The 21724-nt window shown below is 44.9% G+C and overlaps 2 protein-coding genes across 4 annotated transcripts in view; one reads left to right on the forward strand and one right to left on the reverse strand.

Moving 5' to 3' along the window:
• The window catches only part of bcas3 (BCAS3 microtubule associated cell migration factor), a 463665-nt gene extending 462160 nt beyond the window's left edge, over window positions 1-1505 (reverse strand). For all 3 annotated transcript variants that reach the window (XM_079559235.1, XM_079559236.1, XM_079559237.1), the window contains exons 1-2: window positions 1399-1505; window positions 62-151 (exon numbers count right to left, since the gene is read on the reverse strand). In XM_079559235.1, the coding sequence (XP_079415361.1) occupies window positions 62-132 (71 nt within the window). In that variant the 5' untranslated portion in view covers window positions 133-151; window positions 1399-1505. The remainder of the gene's footprint in view (window positions 1-61; window positions 152-1398) is intronic.
• Window positions 1506-13222: 11717 nt separating this feature from the next.
• Window positions 13223-20221, forward strand: rrp8 (ribosomal RNA processing 8). Its single transcript, XM_079559769.1, has 8 exons — window positions 13223-13362; window positions 13440-13534; window positions 16012-16273; window positions 16785-17523; window positions 18352-18481; window positions 18703-18809; window positions 19613-19709; window positions 19856-20221. The coding sequence occupies exons 2-8, from the start codon at window positions 13442-13444 to the stop codon at window positions 19967-19969; spliced, it is 1542 nt and encodes a 513-aa protein (XP_079415895.1). The 5' UTR covers window positions 13223-13362; window positions 13440-13441; the 3' UTR covers window positions 19970-20221.
• Window positions 20222-21724: the final 1503 nt, after the last annotated feature.

Raw genomic sequence — 21724 nt, forward strand, 5'->3', positions numbered from 1 at the left:
GGCTTAGTGGTGTGCACGAATCACTCTGAAGATGTGCTTTTGAATAAAACAAAGTCCTTACGTGACAGCCTGGGCCCTCACCACCACTCCCCCTGCACAGCGGCTGGGTCTGCGCGGAGAGTCGGTGGCCATATTTGCCTCTGATCAAAACCTGATAGGACACAAACAGAAAAAAGATTAAGCTCCCACAGCATGCAGAGAAAATATCAAATTATGCTTCGTCATTGCAGCTACATTGGTGATTTATGCCTTTTTTATGACTTTTCAAACAGTGAACAATGTTCAGCAGTAATCTGTTGTGTGCATTAGGGCTGAACACACATATACAGCTTCGCTTTTCGCTCATTTTGCATTACTCCAAATCCAATCAAAATCACAATTTCAGTGGACACTGCAAACAAATGGCAAAGACTCTATTTTTAGGTTAGGACCTCTGCAAACACATCCATATTTCAGTCTTCTCTCAAATACGCCGTCTAAAACATGTGCAGTGAACTCCATTTTGAGCATCAAACAGAAATAACAAGTCTAATCAATACTGCAAAATTTCAAATAAAAACTGAAATCACATGTTTTCAAATGTGTGCATCCCATTAGGGTAAAATAGTTTTTAATCACATTAGACACCTACAGAGCACAGGATGCACATTATGGACAAAAACATAACTTTCTTTTTCATTAGTACTGAAAGCAGTAAGCTGTGACCAAAGGATTCATTGAGTTGCTGTAGTATGGAGATGTTACTCTATGTTTGCACAAGAGGAAAAGTCTGATAATGACATTTATTTAAGTAGAACATTTGTTCTATATCATCTTCTACATTATCTTAAAATATACAATTTCAACTTGTCAAATGCAGAGAAAACATTTTTATAAATGGACACTAAAGTCTATCTTACACGTCATCCTACATCATCCAAACGGATAAATGTAAGTGGAATCAACACCACCAAAAACCTGTTTCCAGACATTATAAAGCACTCACATGTTAAAGTACATAAAATCATGAATTGAGTTGAGTTGTATTTAGGTGTTTCTCTTTGTCAGAGAAACATATCAGGCTGGTTCATGTGTGTGACACAAGTGATGTGACACAAACAACGAGGCACATGCTACTGTTTTTAGCCATGTCAAACATCACAACCCAACCACAGCGACTCTCTGAGCCACGTTTTCCACAGAGTCAAAGGAAACACAAACACGGGCAGTGCGTTGATAAAAGTGATAAACAGCTGTCAGGAGAGGATTGTTGTTGGTCAGAGATACATGATACGAATCATGCGGCTAGCGTGTTAGCTGCAGCGAATAAACAGGCTATCAGTGCAAAAACACGAGCTGTAAAGAGACACCACATAATGTGGGCTTATGGTGTTTAAAGTGACGCGTTTATATACTTACAAATGAGATGTGAAAAAGCTGCAGTGGCTCAAAGTTCAATGATGGATTTAAAGAGCTAAAGACAAAAACAAAACAGACCCGATCTGCGGAAGCGTGAAACAGCCTCGTGACCAATCACGGCACGATGAGGTTCTACCTCAGCCAATCGGTGTGAACCAGAGGCGGGACTTAGTGATGCGTCATATATTTATTTAAAGATGCGTTTGGGTTATGTCGGAAATATTTGATAAACTCTCAAAACAAGAAAATGTAAAAGAAAAACGAATATAGTAGTAGTAAAGATAGTAATAAAGATAATACTCATAATGATCATAATAATAAAATATATTTAAAAAATAATAATACAATAAAAATAATAATAATCACCCGCCCTCTCGTGCCACAGTCAAGAAAATTGGCTTTTGGCTTCTGAAATGGCTTATCATTGGCTTCAACTGGCATTTTGGCGGAAGGCCAGTCCGAGAGCCCCCCCCCCTTTCGCTTAAGCGACACTACACAGGCTTATGGAGTATGTGGTGGCACTTTGAAGGGCCTGCACTATCAACAAGGATATGTCATCAGTTAATTACGGAAATGCGGAAATCATTATTTTAGTACTATCACATAATTTAACAAAATTAAAATACAACACGCTCTCTCCAGCCTGAACTCAGTCACATAGCCTAGCCTCGCGAGAACGGCCACCTGCAACAGTCTTGAGCAGCAGTGAGGTTTGTGTGACAGCGGGAACAAACTCAGCTGTCAAGTTAGAAATTTAAAAAATATTGTCTTGAAATCATCCCCACCTCAGTGTCCCGCGAGCCAAGGGGTCCTGACCCAGACTTTGGGAACCACTGCATTACATCTATGAACCACGAACACATTCACAGTCCACACTGTCATCCATTGATGACCAGTGGAGGCGGTGGGTGAAGTGTCCTGTCCAAGGACAACCATGTGCACCTGCGGTTTCTGCTAACCCTCCGGTTACAAGAAGCCCTTACCATGAACATGTTATTTAATGTGAGCTCAAAAGTAAAACAGTCAGCTTCAACCACAGGTTATGCAGACTTTGCTCTGTAATGACATCACACGCATCATTTTTTCAAAGCGCCATATTCTCCATAAGCCTGTGTAGTGTCACTTGACAGCGAAAGGGGAAGCTCTTGGACTGGCCTTCCGCTAAAGAGCCAGTTGAAACCACCAACAAACCGCAAAAAGCCAGTTGAAAAAGCAAAAAGCCAACAAAAAGCCAGTTGAAGCCAATGGCAAGCCATTTCAGGAGCCAAAAGCCTTTTTACAGTCTCGGCCCAACTGGCAAACCAGCCGTAGCAGCAGCTAAAGGGGCTCTGACAACATTTCTTGAAATGGAATCTATCCTCACAGGATCCCTCGAGGGAACACCAATCCAAAGACAAAGTGGACCAGGGCTGAGTATATGGAAGTGATGCAGACATACTATCTTGCCATCATAGATCCTTCAGTCACATCAACAACCAAAGCAACATTTGGTGCAGCAGAAACTCTACTTAATTTATACCACAAGTTGGCTAATGTAAGACGAGACATACAGATGAAACTCGGAAAATTAGAATATCGTGAAAAAGTTCCTGTATATCTGTAATTCAACTTAAAATGTGAAACTAATATATGATATAGACTCATTGTGTGCAAAGTGACATATGTCAAGCTTTTGTTTGTTTTAATTTTGATGATTTTGGCTTGTAAAAACCCCAAATTCAAAATCTCCGAAGATTGGAATATTACATGAAATCAATAAAAATAAAAAATAAATTTCAACAGAGACATGTCGACCCTCTGATTATATGCATATAATCATACATATGTACTTAGTACTTGGTTTGTTCCCTTTTTACTTGAATGACTGCTTTAATGCGGTTGTGTGGCATGGATGCTGTCTGCCTGTGGCACTGCTGAGCTGTTATGAAGACCAGGAGGCTTCAACCAGAGGAATATGACATTTGAAGCCCATGTCCAGGATCCATCTGTGTGTGGAGGCTCTTGAAGCACTGACTCCAGCCTCAGTCCACTCCTTGTGAAGGTCCCCCACACTTTTGAATGGCCTTTTCCTGACAGTCCTCTCCAGACAGTTCTCTCCAGACAGTCCTCTCCAGACAACATGGGAGAGTGACAAGAAAAGTGTGTCACTGGTTGACACTGGTTGACACAAGGGATAACTTAATTTTTCTCCTTAACCTCTTACCCCCCGCCTTCACCGAGCTTTACCCAAATCTAAAAGCTTACAAGAAATGCATTAAAATAGCGGCGAAAACGAGGTTGAAAATGAACCAAAAAAATGCAGGAAAAGCAACAAAAAAACAATGAAAAACCAACAAAAACATGACAATAAAACGACAAAAAAGAGATTAAAACACGATGACAAAGCAATGGAAAAAAGAAACAAAAAAGCCACAAAAATGACATAAAAAGTGATGAAAACATGCCAAAAAGCCACACACAAAAAATCACTTTTGTAAGCCTTAGCTTTCAAATGAGGCAATACACTGTTGCTCTCCAGTCAAGAAGCTTTTTGATTTTGGCGGGGGGTCTTTGTGGAAAAACGCATTTACACTCATTTGGGCCAGGCTGGTCAGAGTCCAGGGCCGAGTTTCAGTCCCAGTCCACCGCTGTGTGTGTTAAATTATTATTTCAGAGAAAAAAACAAAAATGACCTTTATCAGCTTTGCCTCTGCACGTTCTTCGGTTTCAGATGGACTCCTTTGGGGACTTTGAAGTGGTCAAGGATGGCCTTCACCAGCAGGTCCACCCGGGTGTCATGGTAGAACCTCTGGTGGGCTGGCCGATTCTTGAGGAGTTTCTTCACCATGACCCACATCACAAAGCTCTCCACAGTGCGGGGCGGGGACAGTCTCAGGAGCTTCCGTGGACTCTGGGACTGCATGAAGTTTTGAGTGTTCTTCACACAGATCTTGTTATGAGACCATCTAGGGCTAGGCTTTTGGTCTCAATTGGATTTGCTGGTGCTGGATCTTGGCTCTCATCCAGGCTTTGGTGGCCCTCAGAGCAGTTGTCTTCAGGGCATGAAGGCTCCTCTGGACTTTTGTTAGAGTTTTCATAGATGTCAGAGATGTTCTCCACTGAATCATCTGTGTGGGAGAGTTCAGGGATCTCTGAATCTATGTGCAGCTCCACTGTTTATCAGATGTTCATTCACATCTTCTGGACTTTCTGCCCACAGTGCGGACTGTTTAATGTGAATTGAAAGATCTCTTCCAGAATCTGGTGACCGTCAGAGGTAGTGTCTTTGGGACATACGTTTTCTGGAAGTTGGGTTTTCTCTGGGATCTTGGTGTCTTTTGCGGTCCACAAGATTCTGTGTTTCAGGATTTGTGTTTTCATCCAGATTCTCTTGTTCCCCTACACCTTGAGTCTCAGATGGACTATGGTGGCCCTCAGAGCTGTTGTTTGATGCGAGATTATGGAGAGGTCGAGATCTTCTTGTTCAGATATTTGGCTCCCTCTGGGCTTTGGAAGAGCTTTGAAATCCCGTCTAACCAGAGATGGTCAGCGCAGCTGGAACTGTCTTGGTAACAGGATAAATCTGCTGAACGGAGCTCCTCTGAGGTAGGGCTGGTTTCAGAGTCTGACCAGAGCAGTGGACTTTGGTCAGGATATTCAGCGTCCTGCAAGCTGTCTACCAAAAAGATTTGACTGCTCTTGGACTGGTCTCCTCTGGACCCCGGTCGAGGATTCCAGTCTGAGAGTCTTCTGAAGTGTCTGAGTCGTCTGTGGGAGTGTCTGGTGCTGCACTAAAGAGCGGAACTACATGTGGTTCCTCTGCTATGACAGACTCATCCACATTGTCTCTGGGCCCCTCTGGCGTTTTGACCTCTGTTGGTTTCTCTGTGCTGAAATGTTTTTCTGGCGAGCCTCAGGGGAGCATGTTTCTATGTCCTCAGGAGTTTGCTGCTCACTCTGAGACTCTGAACCGTGTAGCAGACTCTGGTCACCATGTGCCTGGCACTCACTGTGTTCAGCTGAAGCCTGGGGGTCTTGGGAGTTCACCTCTGAACAGTTGAGGTTTTCTGCTCCCTCTTGTGAAGGAGATGTTTCTCCTGAACACTGCTAGTGTTCAGATGTGACCTGATGGTTTTGGGGAATGGAATGTAAGGATTGCAACGAAATTTGAACAAGCTTCTTGCTCATGCTTTGCTTACATGCTACAGAACAAGAAGACCATGTCAGCAGTGAGATTAGCTGATAGACAATGGTCAACACCATAATCATTCTGCACATAACGTAAAATACAGATAATATACAAACACATAGCCACAAACCACTGACTCACAGATAGGCAGTCATCCTCTCTGTGCAGAGGAGTGCAAGACTAGGATAAGAGGGGACAGTCAACGGAGATCTGGACTTCACTTCTTCTCTTTCTCTGAAGTCACCAGCAGGTTTTTCATCTTTGTAACTAGGAACAATGGCAATAAACGCCTTATCTTTGAGAGAACTTCTATCTCCAGTGAACGCTTTGGCTATTTCCAAATATCTGTTCTCGCGTGATGCAAAAGAACTGGGTCCTAGCAATTGGTGCCGTGACCCGGAACATGAACTTAACATGATTTTTAAGATTTATCATGCTTCCTCAACCCCCAAGCTCCTCCCTTTTTCTCCTTTTGTATTTCCTTCGTCTTTGCCTCACTTATTTAACTTTTTAGTTTTTCATAATAACATTAATAATAACATTTCCACATTTATTTCATTCATTGTGATTTTGTTGGTGAAAAATCCCTCAAAAAACCTGTGTCTTTGCAGAGAGCGGCTCGTTTCTCCTCTTGCCTGACTCGTAACTTTTCTGGGAGCGGGACAATCGCCGGTTCGTCTCCATGGAGATGTGACTGCCAGAGTTGGGGAGAATACTTACTTAATAATAGAAATTGTATTTAGTTACAAAATGCTGAATACTTGCCTAAAAATATATTTAGTAGCGTACTGTATTCTGAACCATTTGAATGCTTTCACCCTGATTTACATTATATTCATACATAAAAGCGGCGTATGATCAAAAACACGCCTATTACAAGTTCAAGACTCCAGGAATATAGTCAAACTAAGTTACACGGCATACTGTTATAGGAACTGATCACAAAAGAAATACAAAAATAACTGTAGCTGCATTTTTATAGCAGAAGTCAGAGGTAATGGGTTATCACAATCAAACTGTCAGACTGTAAGACTCTTATGGACGTACAACATACAAGGACCGAGACGTCGCCTGGCATGGCGCAGCCGGGGCCCCACCCTGGAGCCAGACCTGGGGTTGGGGCCCGAACACGAGCGTCTGGTGGCCGGGCCCTATGCCCACGGGGCCCGGCCGGGCACAGCCCAAAGGGATGACGTGGGCCCGCCCTCCTGTGGACCCACCACCCACAGAGGGATCCGTAGGGGTCGGGTGCGGAGAGGAGTGGGTGGCAGTCAGAGGCAGGTGCCTCAACGACCTGGTCCACATGCGCAGCTTCTGGCGTTCGGGACATGGAACGTCACTTTGCTGAGGGTGAAGGAGCCTGAGCTTGTGCGGGAGGTTGAGAGATACCGACTAGATATAGTCGGGCTCACCTCCACGCACAGCTTGGGTTCCGGATCCCAACTGCTGGAGAGAGGCTGGACTCTCCATTTTTCTGGAATTGCTCGCGGGGAGAGACGGCGGGCCGGGTTGGGTTTGCTCATATCCCCCCAGCTCAGCCGTCACGTGTTGGAGTTCACCCCGGTGAACGAGAGGGTCGCGTCCCTACACCTTCGGGTCGGGGACAGGTCTCTCACCGTTGTCTCGGCCTACGGGCCCAACATCGGTGCAGAGTACCCGGCCTTCTTGGAGTCCCTGGGAGGGGCACTAGATGGTGCTCCGACTGGGTACTCCATTGTTCTACTGGGGGACTTCAACGCCCACGTGGGTAACGACAGTCAGACCTGGGTGGGAGTGATTGGGAGGAACGGCCTCCCTGATCTGAACCCGAGTGGTGTTCTGTTGTTGGACTTCTGTGCTAGTCGCAGTTTGTCCATAACAAACACCATGTTCGAGCACAAGGGTGTCCATAAGTGCACGTGGCACCAGGACACCCTAGGCAGGAGGTCGATGATCGACTTTGTAGTTGTGTCGTCTGACCTCCGGCCGCGTGTCTCGGACACTCGGGTGAAGAGAGGGGCTGAGCGGTCAACCGATCACCACCTGGTGGTGAGCTGGATCCGCTGGCAGGGGAGGAAGCCGGTCAGACCTGGCAGACCCAAGCGTGTTGTGAGGGTCTGCTGGGAACGTCTGGCGGATCCCTCTGTCAGCGGGGTCTTCAACTCCCAACTCTCCTCCTCCATTGTCGATGCGGCTGCTCGTAGTTGTGGCCGTAAGGTCTCTGGTGCCTGTCGCGGCGGCAATCCCCAAACCCGGTGGTGGCGCCTGGAAGTAAGGGATGCCGTCAAGCTGAAGAAGGAGTCCTACCTGGCCTTGTTGGCTTGTGGGACTCCTGAGGCAGCTGAGAGGTACCGGCAGGCCAAGCGTGCTGCAGCTCGGGCGGTCGCAGAGGCAAAAACTCGGGTCTGGGAGGAGTTTGGAGAAGCCATGGAGGAAGACTATCGGTCAGCCTCGAGGAGATTCTGGCAAACCATCCGGCGCCTCAGGAAGGGGAAGCAGTGCTTCACCAGCACTGTTTACAGTGCGGGTGGGGGGCTGCTGACCTCGACTGGGGATGTCGTCGGGCGGTGGAAGGAGTACTTCGAGGACCTCCTCAATCCCGCCGTCACGTCTTCCGATGAGGAATCAGAGGCTGGGGACTCGGAGGTGGGCTCGCCCATCACCGGGGCTGAAGTCACTGAGGTGGTGAGAAAGCTCCTCGGTGGCTCCGGGGGTGGATGAGATTCGTCCTGAGTACCTTAAGTCTCTGGATGTTGTAGGACTGTCTTGGCTGACACATCTCTGCAACATCGCGTGGCGGTCGGGGACAGCGCCCCTGGATTGGCAGACCGGGGTGGTGGTCCCTCTCTTTAAGAAGGGGGACAGGAGGGTGTGCTCCAATTACAGAGGGATCACACTCCTCAGCCTCCCTGGTAAGGTCTACTCCAGGGTAGAGATTAGATCGGGCCCAAAAAATCAAGCCCGACCCGACCCGAGCCCGCGGTTATAAAGCCCGACCCGACCCAGCCCGAGCAATTAACGTGAATTGTCAGCCCGAACCCGAAACAAACCCGACGTAAATAATTATTTATTTAAGGCTCAGATAGGTGCATCTGCACAGCAGCACCATGTTTGCGAGGTACGCGGCTACGCGCACGGCATACGTGCACGCAGCAGTAGCGCACATACCTGGGGGGGCAGAGACGTACGCGGCGCGGAGCAGCCAGCGCCGCAGCTCAATGTGTCTCGTCTCCTCTTTTCCGTATCTCTCTCTCCTCCTCCTTCATGTTTCATGAACATCGCGCTCTACAAAAGCTACTTTCTACGCAGTAACTGGAACTAAACTGCTTATTTATCCACTGTTAATGAAACGCTGTCCTGAGAGAAAGACTGAAGAGTGATGTTCCCTGTGTGGCATCATAGCCTGACCATGCTGCTTAAACGTGACAACACAGCAGCACGTGCGCCCGCCCCCCGCACCTGCACCACCTCCCTCCCGGACTTCTCTATTTTATATTGCGTACTAGCTGAGACCCGGCCTTCGGCCGGGCCTCGCTAGTCTCCACATTTGATATTCAGAGATTGTGAGTGATTACAAAGAAATGTCCAACCCGTCACACAGTTCAGCTGTAGAGCAGTGGTTCCCAACCCATTCCAAAAACTATGGCCACTACAAATGAGTAAAAGAATGAAGGCTCCAAAAAATGGCAAACAAACTGCAATTGGAGTGTTTGATGCACCCGTGCTCCTTTCTTATAAACAACGCTTTTCGCTAAACTTGGGGAACAGGATTCAAGAGACAGTGGAATAATTATGGAGAAATATTAGGGGTTCAGCTGTAACGGTTTGGTTCACGGTGCAGGACCCGTGGTTTGGTGCATCGCGGTAGTGTACAATAAAAAAAAAGAATGAGTAGGTTTTGAACCGAAATAGCCTAATGATCGTTATTAGACAGTATTTATAACCTTACAATAAAATTGGCAATGCTTTCAAAGCTGCTTTAGAATAAAATGTACCTCTGGGGTCACAATACGTGAAAGCAAAATAGAAAACAAATGGTACAGCAGCAACGTTAAAAAAAATGGAAAAAAAACTACGCAGTGCAGGCCATGCGCTCGTTAAGTGGTTTCATTTTCGCTTTGACGCACACGGAGGAGAAATCAGTCGGAGCAGCGCGTTTGATTAGAGGCTCGTGTTTGAGCAGGTTTTGGGCACGCACGCGCACGCACACACATACACACACGCACACGCACGCACGCACGCACACACATACACACACGCACACGCACGCACGCACACACATACACACACGCACACACACACACACACACACACATCGCCCTGTTTGGATGCGCGCACACGCACGGCAGTCAGATCGCGTGCACTCGCGTTTTTGTGACAGCGGGTTGTCCTCGGACAGCAGCACCGCGGTCCATATGGACCCGTGGCCAATGCCCGCGGCCGGTGGGGCCGTCACGTGGGGGCCGGCCGCGGATGTCCACGCACACACTCAGTACTGTCGCCAGGCTTCCTGGTGTTCCCAAACGGTCTCCCATCCCAGTCCTAACCAGGCCCGTCTCTGCTTAGCTTCGGAGGAACGGTCTCCCATCCCAGTTCTAACCAGGCACTTCCCTGCTTAGCTTCAAAGTCGGTATGGGAAATAAACATGGCGGCGCCCAGGCGGCGGCCATTGAAATAGCGTTTTCTATAATAGATTGCCACATTTTGTATCCAATAGACTCCGCCTATTGCATAGATTTTTATTAGAGATTATAATGACATTAATAAAAATAAAAATAAAAAAATAAAAATGGAGCCCGACCCGAGCCCGACTCTCATGCGGGAAATCTCGGCCGGCCCGGCCCGAATGTCAGGTCGGGCTCGGGCCGGGCTCGGGCTTCCAGGGTGCTGGAGAGGAGGATCCGGCCGATAGTTGAACCTCGGATCCAGGTGGAACAATGCGGTTTTCGTCCTGGTCGTGGCACACTGGACCAGCTCTATACCCTTCATCTGGTGCTCGAGGGTTCGTGGGAGTTCGCCCAACCAGTCCACATGTGTTTTGTGGATCTGGAGAAAGCGTTCGACCGCGTCCCTCGTGGTGCCCTGTGGGGGGTGCTCCGGGAGTATGGGGTCCGGGGCCCTCCGCTAAGGGCTGTCCGTTCCCTGTATGACCGCAGCAGGAGCTTGGTTACCATTGCCGGCAGTAAGTCAGACCTGTTCCCGGTGCGTGTTGGTCTCCGCCAGGGCTGCCCTTTGTCACCGGTTCTGTTCATTACTTTTATGGACAGAATTTCTAGGCGCAGCCAGGGGCCGGAGGGTGTCCGGTTTGGGAGCCTCAGAGTCTCATCTCTGCTGTTTGCGGATGATGTTGTTCTGATGGCCTCAACGAACCTCTCGATTTACCGATCGATCTACGTTCCCTCTCTCACCTATGGTCATGAGATTTGGGTCATGACCGAAAGGACAAGATCGCGAATACAAGCGGCCAAAATGAGTTTCCTTCGCAGGGTGGCTGGGCGCACCCTCCGAGATCGGGTGAGGAGGTCAGTTACCCGGGAGGAGCTCGGAGTAGAGTCGCTGCTCCTTCACGTCGACAGGAGCCAGCTGAGGTGGCTCGGGCATCTGTTCCGGATGCCTCCTGGTCGCCTCCCGCGGGAGGTGTTCCAGGCATGTCCTAGTGCAGACCTGGGCAAAGTACGGCCCGCGGGCCACATCCGGCCCGCGAGATGATTCAGTCCGGCCCATAACTTGTAGGGCATAAATTCATAAGCATGTCAAAAAAAAAAGTAAGTCTCTAGCTCATTCCTGTGCGGAGTTGTGATTTTTTATTTTTATTACCAGAGTGCTCACTCCAGCCACTAGGGGGCAGATTAAATAAGAATAAAAGTAAAGAATTCCACAGGTGTCCAGCAAAGGGCACTGGCATAATAAGATATAAAGATATAAACAACACATTGTGTGACTTGCAAGTGGGAAATGGACAGTCTGCCCCTGGGCAGCTGTGGCTACAATAGTAGCTTACTACCACGGAGTGCGGAGTGAATGAATATTGACTACAATGTAGCAGAGACTTGTGACACAGGCTTGTAAAGTGTAAGCCGTTTTTATGAGGCTACAGTCCTGCCAGGCTCATCATTATAGATTATATAGATATAATCTATAGATATTGAAATAATTAATAGATATTGAAAAAAAGTCCTCAATGTATTTTCCCAATCAAAACATTTTTTTTTATTTTGGAGCTTTTGTTCATGGACCCCAGCGATACACTCCCGATATATTATACTTATATCCCGATATAAGTTTGAGTTATTGTTGGTGCGGCCCTCCGACTCAATTCAGGCTCCTCATGTGGCCCCTTATGAAAATGAATTGCCCACCCCTGTCCTAGTGGGACAAGACCTCGTGGAAGACCCAGGACACTGTGGTGGGACTTTGTCTCCGAGCTGGCCTGGTGTCGCCTCGGGGTCACCCCAGAACAGCTGGAGGAGATGTGTGTGGATTGGGAAGTTTGGGCATCTCTGCTGAGCCTTCTGCCCCCACGACCCGGCCCCGGAAAAAGCGGAAGAAAATGGATGGATGGATGGATGGATGGATCACAAAAAAAATACAAAAATAACTGTAGCTGCATTTTTATAGCAGAAGTCAGAGGTAATGGGTTATCACAATCAAACTGTCAGATAATTAAAAGGGAAAAGGGGGGGAACTACAACGTCACAGACCAGTTATGAGTCAGTAGCTTTCATTAGCGTCTCGATGGACACTTTACAGGACGAGATCAAACATGGCCAGTGTCCATCGATGTAGCTGCCACATCCACTCATCCACAGGAACAAAATGAAGCCAGAGCGCTTTTGTTGACATTTGTAGGCAGATAAAAAAAAGAGTCACAGACCCTTCAGAATCCCGTCCGAAAATGAGGATGAAAACGGAACAAAAAAGTGACAAAAAAGAGATGAAAACACAACAGCAAAGCAATGAAAAAAAACTCACAAAAAAAGGAACGAAAAAGAAACAAAAACAACAAAAGTGACAAAAATGCAGCATCAACGTGACATGAAGTTACAATCACTTTTGTAGGCCTTAGCTTTCAAATGAGGCGTTACACTGTTGCTCTCCAGTCAAAATGTTAAAATATGTATTTGTGGATGTGCACATTTACACTAATTTGGGCCAGGCTGGTCCAGGGCCGTTTTTCAGTCCCAGTCCGCCCCTGGCAAAAGATCACTTGGATGGTCCACAGCACTACTTGAAAAAATATTCTGTGGACTGAATTTAAAATTTAAAAAAATGGAATTAAAAAAAAAGTCAATTCCCAACGTGAAGGGGCGCCTGCAGAGAGCCCAGAGCCTTTGTCTGGAGACGAGTCAATAACATCATATGGTTGAGTAACTCTGTGAACGCTCCTGTTGTAATGACACTTTGCCACCAGATGTCACTGTGGAGTGATTGTTTCGAACTGCGTTTCAAGAGTTTCATGCATCGACTGTAAAAAATAAAAGTTAATGAATGAACTGTTAATGTTTAAATGATAGTGATGTCTGATCAATATCTAACAATGTCATAGTAGCCAACTACAGTGTGAGAATCACTGAACGGATATCAGTTGCTTCAAACTTCAACTCCCATAATTCTTCAGAGTACTGACGCCATCGACACGCGACTGTTTTGCTTCCTCTGCGTCGCACATGAGGATTTCAACGTGGTTGCAACATAAACATTTATAATTTCAGGATATTAACAGTGAAGTAAATTGTGACTAGAGACTAAAGTTCCTTTTCATTGTTTGTAAATATTTTATCTCCAGTCTAAGATTGTGTTTTTGTAAACAGACTCAGGTAAGAGGCTACATTCTTAAGTCAAACATGAAGCTTTTGCCGTGTCTTCTGTAATGTCCTTTGTCCTGCTCCTGTAGAAATGTTTCTTGAAGACGAGGACTGGAACGATGACAAAGGAGACGTCCCGAGTCCAACTGTCACTTCTCAAGAGACCAGCAGTCCCAATGTGAAGGTGAGAACATGCTTCTCTGGAACAATGTCCTCTCAGTCAAACAACGACACGGTTTGAGATTAGTGGTTATTCTGTACGTGGATACGTCTAGTTCAGTTTATTAGCCTTTTGCAGTATAAAAACTACATTAAAAAATGATGCAGAAGCTCAAAGTGCATTGTCCATAGTAAAAAGAAAATGACGTCACACAAAACCACCCAAAGCAAATTCTTATGGTTCTAGTCCATAAGAAAAATGTCAAAATCAAAGTGCTTTTAAAGTTGACACTTGTGGAAAGAAATGGCAAGCAGTGGAACATTTCATCTTTAAAGTTCATATTCATTCTGTATGTGTTTTAGTACAATTAGGCTGCCATGACAAGTGGAGCTATAATAGATGGGTTTCTGCTTCTCCAATTACCCATGATCCTCTGCGGCGAACTGCCATATTGTGTGTTAATCGGTCATAGGTGTGTTTAAGGTGAGCGAGGTGGGTGTGGGCGGCGGCAGGCAGCTACGCATGCTGGGCAGGTCCAGGATGCCACCGCCTTGCTCTAACCTGTGTACAAACCATCAAAACACACTACTTGTCGAGTGGCACTACTTCTCATTGCTGCGCGAACTATCAAGTCATTTTGCAGTCAGCCGCCAAGTTCTGCTTTTTTGGGAAGTAACATGATTTCATACATATAACTGTCGAATTAGTCTATGCTTCATGTAATTAGTAAGTGACGTAGCTGCCATGGGCGCAGATAGCGGGGGGGACGTGGGGGACATGACGTACCCAGATTTTCATTCACCTGGATCCGTCCCCCTCACTTTTATGAAGAAAAATATCTTGCAAGCATTTTGCAATGTGCGAAACAGCGCCTCCCTTGACCATTCACATTGATATGCGGCGAGAAACGGTATTGCGCTCATGTGTTTGTGTTGACTGGGCTGTGCGTGTGTCAAAATGCGAAACGCGAGCTGTTGGTTTACTTGGTTATCAGACAGTGTAGCCTACGTCAGGACTGCTTTTTCATACGTCATGTGGCATGCTTGGTGAGTGATTAGAAACCGTACCAATACGCATTATTGTCTTGCAATGATGGGCAATTAAGTTTGATAGGTTGTCATGCCTGAGCAGCTTTGTCCCCCCCAGTTTCAAAAACCTATCTGCGCCCCTGGTAGCTGCTAAAACAATTTACCTAACTTTTAAATATCTGTCTGTTGATAATATAGTGTTTAATTGTAATAAAAGTTGCTGACGAAAGATTCTTTTGCTCTTTAGTTACGTATGCAAGACAAAGTTTACAAGCTAGCTGTTAATGGCTCGTTTTTAACGAGAAACAAAGACATGTGCACATGTGCATTGATACTGTAGTGCAGCTCCACATATCACGGTCTTCCCGTAAGGCGGCTGGAGCACCTTGGGCAGGCGGGCGAAGTTGCTTTTCACCGCGTCGCTCGGCCGCCTGAACTACAAAGGCCAAAGGGATCAGGGGAAATGAAGTGCGGTCAAAACGTGATGATTGGGTCTGAGTTGTGTTTTGATCAGAAACTTGTTGCCCTGACACCCCAGAGTCTCCTGCCTCTTCTTTTCTAGAGATCTACTTTGCAGAAATGTTTCTTATTTGACAGAAAGTGCCAAGGATGAGTCCAACATATACCTACATTTAAATTGGCAGAAGTTAATTATTCTAATCTTAAACTGTTAGAGGAGAGTCTCTTATTTTCTCTGATGATGAGGTGCATTTCTCTGGTTATATTTCTAACAAACGCGAGACGCTGCATGACCTGAGGCTCCTCTCCGTTCACGGAGCTGTGATGTGTCCGACTTGATTCCATGCGCCTTTTTCCGCCATCGGCCGCCACCACCTGGTCCCGCCTGGATTCGAGGCGAGGCGCACTTCATCTTAAACACCTAATGTCAACGTATGGCTCACATGCACGTAATACTCTGGGCTACTATAGTGTGTTTTTTCACTGATTAGCATTAGTCATGTGATGGATGGGTCGGCTAACTTAATCATGGTACTTAATAGAATCAAAGGAAATACATGGTTTATCAATTTACCTGTGATCAAATGTTGGGAGCAGACTTTATAGTGTCTTGGCTCAGGATCGAAGCCCTCTCTGTTAATTCTCCCAGCCATAGAGTAGTCTCTTGTACTAAAGTCTTTCTGTCTCTGTTTCTTGGTGATACATTTTGGGATATGGAAATATTGTCTCTTCATGGTGTCGGGATCAGCTCCACACAACACAGGTGTGAACCACTGCTTCAGAATATTACCAATGATCCGTGACACAAACAGTTAGATGCTTGACACACAAGATGGCGCCATATGGAATTGTGGGTAAAATGTGACGTCATCGGAAATCTATCTATAAAGTGCCAGGCTTTCAAAATACGTAACTCATTATTACTGCAGAATTTATTCCACATTGCTGTAAGTTTCTATTCTTTTTTCATGATTTTCTTTCAACATGTTAACTTGGCTGTTTGGCTTATCCCAGACCAAGTTGGTGGGGAAGAAGAGCCTGCTGCGCACCCTGCAGGCACTGGGCTCGGTGCCGGAGTGGAAGAGCGAGGGGCGAGAGGTGGGCAGTGACAGCGAGACAGAAGCTCCAACAACAGAGCACACCAAGAAGAGGAGGAAAAAACGCAGGAGGAAGAGGAGACACGAAGACACCGAGGAGAAGGCGGAGACCACAGAGCTCGCCCAGGGAGACACACGGGACACTGGCCCGCCTAAGAGGAGCAAAACAGATAAGCTGGGTGAGCAAACCTTTTCAATCTATTGGTTACAGACACATTCATATGTTTTTGTTTACTTGGGTTAGCATAAAACAAGCCGCTTCGTATCTAGGCTTAAGTTCAGCTCAGTAGAAGCTCAGTTTTATCAAAGCAGTTATTTCATGTTTTTTATGTAATGGAGTATTTAGATTTTTGATTGACTGAATTCCTTTTTCACATATGAAAAAAAAAAAAAAGGATGATTCAATGAAAGAAACAACAGAAAATATTATTTTAAAACAAGTCCAAGTCAAGTCTTTAGAAATCTACCTGCTTCACCATATATTTATAACTTCATTCTTTGCAACTCCACAATTTCTCAAATTAGTACTTAATTAAAGTTGCTTAGTATACAAAAAACATATGTTTGTCTGCAACGACACAAAACATTGCATGTTTATATCAACTTCTGAACACACAAGTTCACAATGTTGTTGTAAAACGGTCTTTTCAATGAATAACATACATTTTTGTTGTTTTTTTTTTTTTTAAGAAAAGAAAGTAAAATCTAAAACTCCCGACACGACAAAGGACCTAGGAACGGCAAACCCCGGAAAAGAGCTAGCAGAGGATTCAGAAAAGAAACTGAGCCGACAGAAGTGGAAAAACCGAATGAAAAACAAGCGCAAGTCTAAAAATAAGTTTCGACCAAAAGAAGAAGCTTCTGAGCAGAAAGAGACTGATCTTAACGACAACATAACCAGTCCGAACGTTCAGGTGAAGGAAGCAGTCATGAAAAAAGGCAAAAAAGACAAAACAAACTCGAGTGAAGAATTGAAGCAAAGTAAAGTGGAGGCTAAGGTGATTCAAGAAAGATTGAAGAAAAACACTATTGAAGACACAGAATTTCGGGAACCAGCAAAACCGCAGAAGTCTGAACTGAACAAAATGGCACAATTGAAAAAAGAGAAGCTCCGCAAATTCCTCCGAGTCCAGGAGACGCAGGCGGAGGTGGCTGAATCAGTGGAGGAGGTCAAGCCCGAAAAGGAAGCGGCCACAGCGGACCCCCCTGACGCGTCGGCCTCTCTCCGGTCTCGGATGGAGCAGCGGCTGGAGTCGGCCCGTTTCCGCTTCATAAACGAGGTGCTGTACAGCTCTACCAGCAGGGAGGCCCGCCGCATGTTCACCCAGGACCCGCAGGCGTTCGGGGTGTACCACCGCGGGTACAGCGCCCAGGTGCAGAGGTGGCCCAGCAACCCGGTGGACAACATCATTGAGTTCATCCAGAAAAAGTAAGAAAGCCTAGTGATTATGGTGATTATTATTTAAACTGCTGTTTGGTCACGTGGCAACTATTTAAATATCCTACCACCTCTAGGTCTTGTTGAGCATAAAACCATGCTGAATTTGACATTTGAAATGGATGGTTCAAAACTGTTCAGCAGATGCGTTTTTGATGATGGGCCATGATGATGGGCAAGTGATTTTCATCATGTGCAGGATCTATTTTATCAAGGTCAACATTCATAGTGGCAATATGGCATAATATTTATCACAATTGTCCTACAATAATCGTTTTTAATCAATACACTGAGTATTAGCCTTGAAAGGGACTATACAGAGTTTTTAAATAATGTATTTTCCTCCCCCTACATGTTCCAGCCATGTCCTAATGTGTATTCTACACATTAGCTCAGACATATTCACCACAACTGCCTCTAAAATCATGGACTGTCACTCACAAAGGTGTTAATTCGGGTCCGAAGTGCCGTTATGCACGAGCTTAATATAGAAGGTGCCGTTACACGTATGATCTGAGGTGGCAGTAGTGAGTATAAAATGACTAACTTGCATCTAGTCCCTTTAAGTGGTAATTAAATCCATCCGCTGCTTCTAAAATTCCACACTCCATTATGATGAGGTAAATGCATTGTTTTATTACCCTATGCTTATGTCCTTTCTATTCTCAGGCCCTAATCTTGGAAAAAAAAAAGAAGAAAAATCACAAAATGTATAGCCTGTTATTTACTGGAGCTATTGTTTGATTTTTCTGTCTGTAATTGTTGTCATATTTAGTCATGTTGTTATATTATTTCTGTTTTTGTGTTCACCTCTGTCAGGCCTGCCTCTCTGGTGGTGGCGGACTTCGGGTGCGGAGACTGTAAAATCGCCAAGAGTGTTAAAAACAAAGTCCACAGCTTCGACCTGGTGGCCACGTGTGAGCTAGTGACCGCCTGCGATATGGCCAATGTAAGTGGACAGGTTATCTTCAGTCAACTTTATCCAAACGGAATGCAATTAAACAGATATTTAGTTTATTAAATAGATAAACTTGAAGCTCACATTAATTTTACAGCCCTAGTGATAGTAGACGGAAGCAAGGAACAAAGGAGAATACAGCTTGATTGAATTTATGCTTCAGCTTTATTGAAATGAATGATTTTTTGGTAAAAGTATTGCCTCTGCTGCAGGTCCCTCTGAAGGACAGCTCGGTGGACGTCGCAGTCTTCTGTCTCTCTCTCATGGGAACTAACCTCACCGATTTTTTAAAAGAAGCAAATAGAGTCCTAAAGAAGGGGTAAGTGCAGTTCTACCTTCATCAAGGTTGTCTTGTATGCGGAAGGTTCAGGAAGTTTACAGCCCACTTTTGAATCACAAGTAAGAGACATTTCTTCAGTCACCAACCATAAGCCTGTTTTGTAAACTGGCGTCTAAATTTAGCTTGTTTAAAATAGTCATTCGGGTGGTTTACTTTTGGTGTTCTACGTATTTGTACCAAAAATGGAGTCAATTGTACTCTTAGGTTTGTCACGATAATCACTTTATCAACTCGCCGCTCAGTCCACTTCTTTGAAGGTTTTACTGAGGAGGATAACCCTGATGATGTGAGGTCCTTTCTCACAGATGAGAATCTGAGACAGAAAGTTCTTTCATCAACGACACACGAGAGGCATTGCTCTCAACAATCTGATGACCAAAAGCGACTTCTGCTCCGCGTTGTGCCTGGACACAGAGATAAAGTATCAAAGAGAACAAAGTCATCATACATGTTATATTGTGTGGGTTTTTTTTGGTTCTATGTATGTGTAGTTAAAGTCACATATTGTTAGGTAGGTCTAGAGCAATGAACATTGTGAAAAAGTGTGCCACCCTTTACTGAAGTCTCATTGGCTCAATATTTGGTACAGATGTTCCCAATGTCAATAGGAACAAGGCAAAATACGATCTGGCAAAATTAGAAAAACTTTTACTTATACCATGATATTGTGAACCACCCTAATAATTGATGCAGCCTCTATGCAAGCCAGAGGGTTTATTTCCACAATATACAGGTGGTATAAAATGAAAAACTAATAAGGACATGTTTGGACTCGTTTCCAGGGGTTTTCTGAAAATAGCGGAAGTATCGAGCAGATTTGACGACGTGCGAAGCTTCCTCACAGCTCTGTCAGGTTTAGGATTCAAACTGGTGTCTAAGGTGAGTGAGGACAAGATGGAAAGAAATACACCATTAATGCTGTTGTGTGCCTCACATTTACAAAAAGGCGTAGCCGTCTGCATAAATCATTCTTCTGCACAGTGTTTATAACACTGTTTAATTGTACGTTTTTGTTTTCCCCTCAGGACACGGAAAACACTCACTTTTACTCCTTTGACTTTGTGAAAACTGGACCAGCTCTGGAAAATATGAAAAAGATTGCACTGCAGCTGAAGCCTTGTGTTTATAAGAAGAGATGAGAGAGGACTTTGTGATTCAGATGTCAAAATGCTCTATTTACCTACTCTCTTGTTGTGACCTGTTTTGTTGAATGTTATTTTTTTCTAACAGTTCATAATTATAATGTCTTGCATTTGTAGGAAATGTTAAATAAGGATGCTCACTGTAAATTGTGGTGAAGGTGGGTCACTTTCTTCAATGCTGCAGGATACAGACTTAAAACAAATAATTCAGATTTAAATAAATAATTTACTGTTTTGTACCCACATTTTATGTATCAATCAGTAATAGATCAGTCTTGTACACGTCAGTTTTTATACTGTGGATTGTGACAGCAGCTGACAAAGTGCAAATATTTTTCATATGGGCAATGGGACAAAATTTAACAATGAAATATTTGTCTATTAAAGGCCCTGTACCTGATGATAATTTAGTGTTCTGATGTTAAAGTAGACATTTGTGGAAAGACGTTTCATCAAATTATAAAGAAATAGCAGTCAAGTGGAAGTTGTGAAAGGTACATATAAAACTTTATTTACAAATAATAAACCATTAATCAGGTTTAGGGCTTTAAATATCCCCAGGCATAATACTTCCCTTATGGCCAGCCCCTGAAACTTAAAGGAGCTATACCTGATTGTACAAAAAACAGGGTCACTCAAGTTTCAAATTGCTATTTTCTGGTCCAAACTCATCTCAAACTTTCCCAATGCATTTCTTTACAACATCAACATTCGTCACAGGGACTGTTTAAACCAGGTTTCACAACTTTCCAGGGGAAAACTGTCACTTCACTGTAAAACTAGCCTGACATTTTATGACTGTTTAAAACGCTTTAAAACCAGTATTTTTGGGAGAAATGTCTGCTTTTACCATATACTAAAGGACAAAACAAATTTTATTCCAATAACAGAAATTTTCAAAATCAAGGATAGCTCCTTTAAACTAGGTTACTTAACTAATTCGACATTAAAAAAACGTGTATTTGTGTTCATGGGGATTGCATCGATCGTACCCTCTTTATTGACTGTAACCAAGTAAAATAGCTCATCAACTAAACCAGGGGTAGGCAAGTTAGTTTGATGAAGGGCCTATTTTCTTCATTGCCAAAGCCCCAGGGGTTGAAACTAACAATTGTCGCCCAAAGTAAAGCACCTTTTTTCTACAAATATAATTGATTTGCAAATCATTTATGACCTAATGAGGTGTTTTGCCGGGAAATGTGAAAATATTGATATTTTCCACATTTTAGAATACTTTATCACGTATTCGCTCTCAACATTTATGAATAAATATTCTCCCAAAATCCTCTTGGGGGCCGAGGGTTTTATGGTGGAAGGCAACATGTGTCCCCCAGGCCTGACGTTGCCTATCCCTGAACTAAACCAACAAACGTGCACGTGAGGCTGCTCATTGAAGAAGAACAGGCTTTCGCTGCTTTCTCTCAGCCAGAGTGTCGCATTCAAAGACATCACGGAAAAGCAACTGCAAAACAAGTACAAGTGTGTAGAGAAATCATGGCCCGGGGCGGTGTTTTTTTTTTTTTTTACATGCACTGCTCTGTAGCTCCAGCAGAGGTAGTGCGCACGCTGCCTCTGATCCCAGCCAGGTCCCTCCCCAGTCCCCAGCCCGTGTGCGCTCTGCTCTGGAGTGGAACTGCTCTGCGCAAACGGGACATTGGCGAGGGTGTGGACCAAAGAGCGCAGTGGAGCCTTCAATCTCCCCCAAAACACCACTCTGCTCCGGGCTACTTCTATGCCTGCTCCAGCTCACTC

The sequence above is a fragment of the Gobius niger genome, assembly GCF_951799975.1.
Source record: "Gobius niger genome assembly, chromosome: 1".
Lineage (NCBI taxonomy): Eukaryota > Metazoa > Chordata > Actinopteri > Gobiiformes > Gobiidae > Gobius > Gobius niger.

Coding starts and splice junctions, on each gene's coding strand:
- rrp8 (XM_079559769.1), top strand. CDS start 13,442: ATGTTTCTTGAAGACGAGGACTGGAACGATGACAAAGGAGACGTCCCG. Junction 16,274..16,784: donor GAGCAAAACAGATAAGCTGG/GTGAGCAAACCT, acceptor TTTTTTTTTAAG/AAAAGAAAGTAAAATCTAAA. Junction 19,710..19,855: donor GATTCAAACTGGTGTCTAAG/GTGAGTGAGGAC, acceptor TTTTCCCCTCAG/GACACGGAAAACACTCACTT.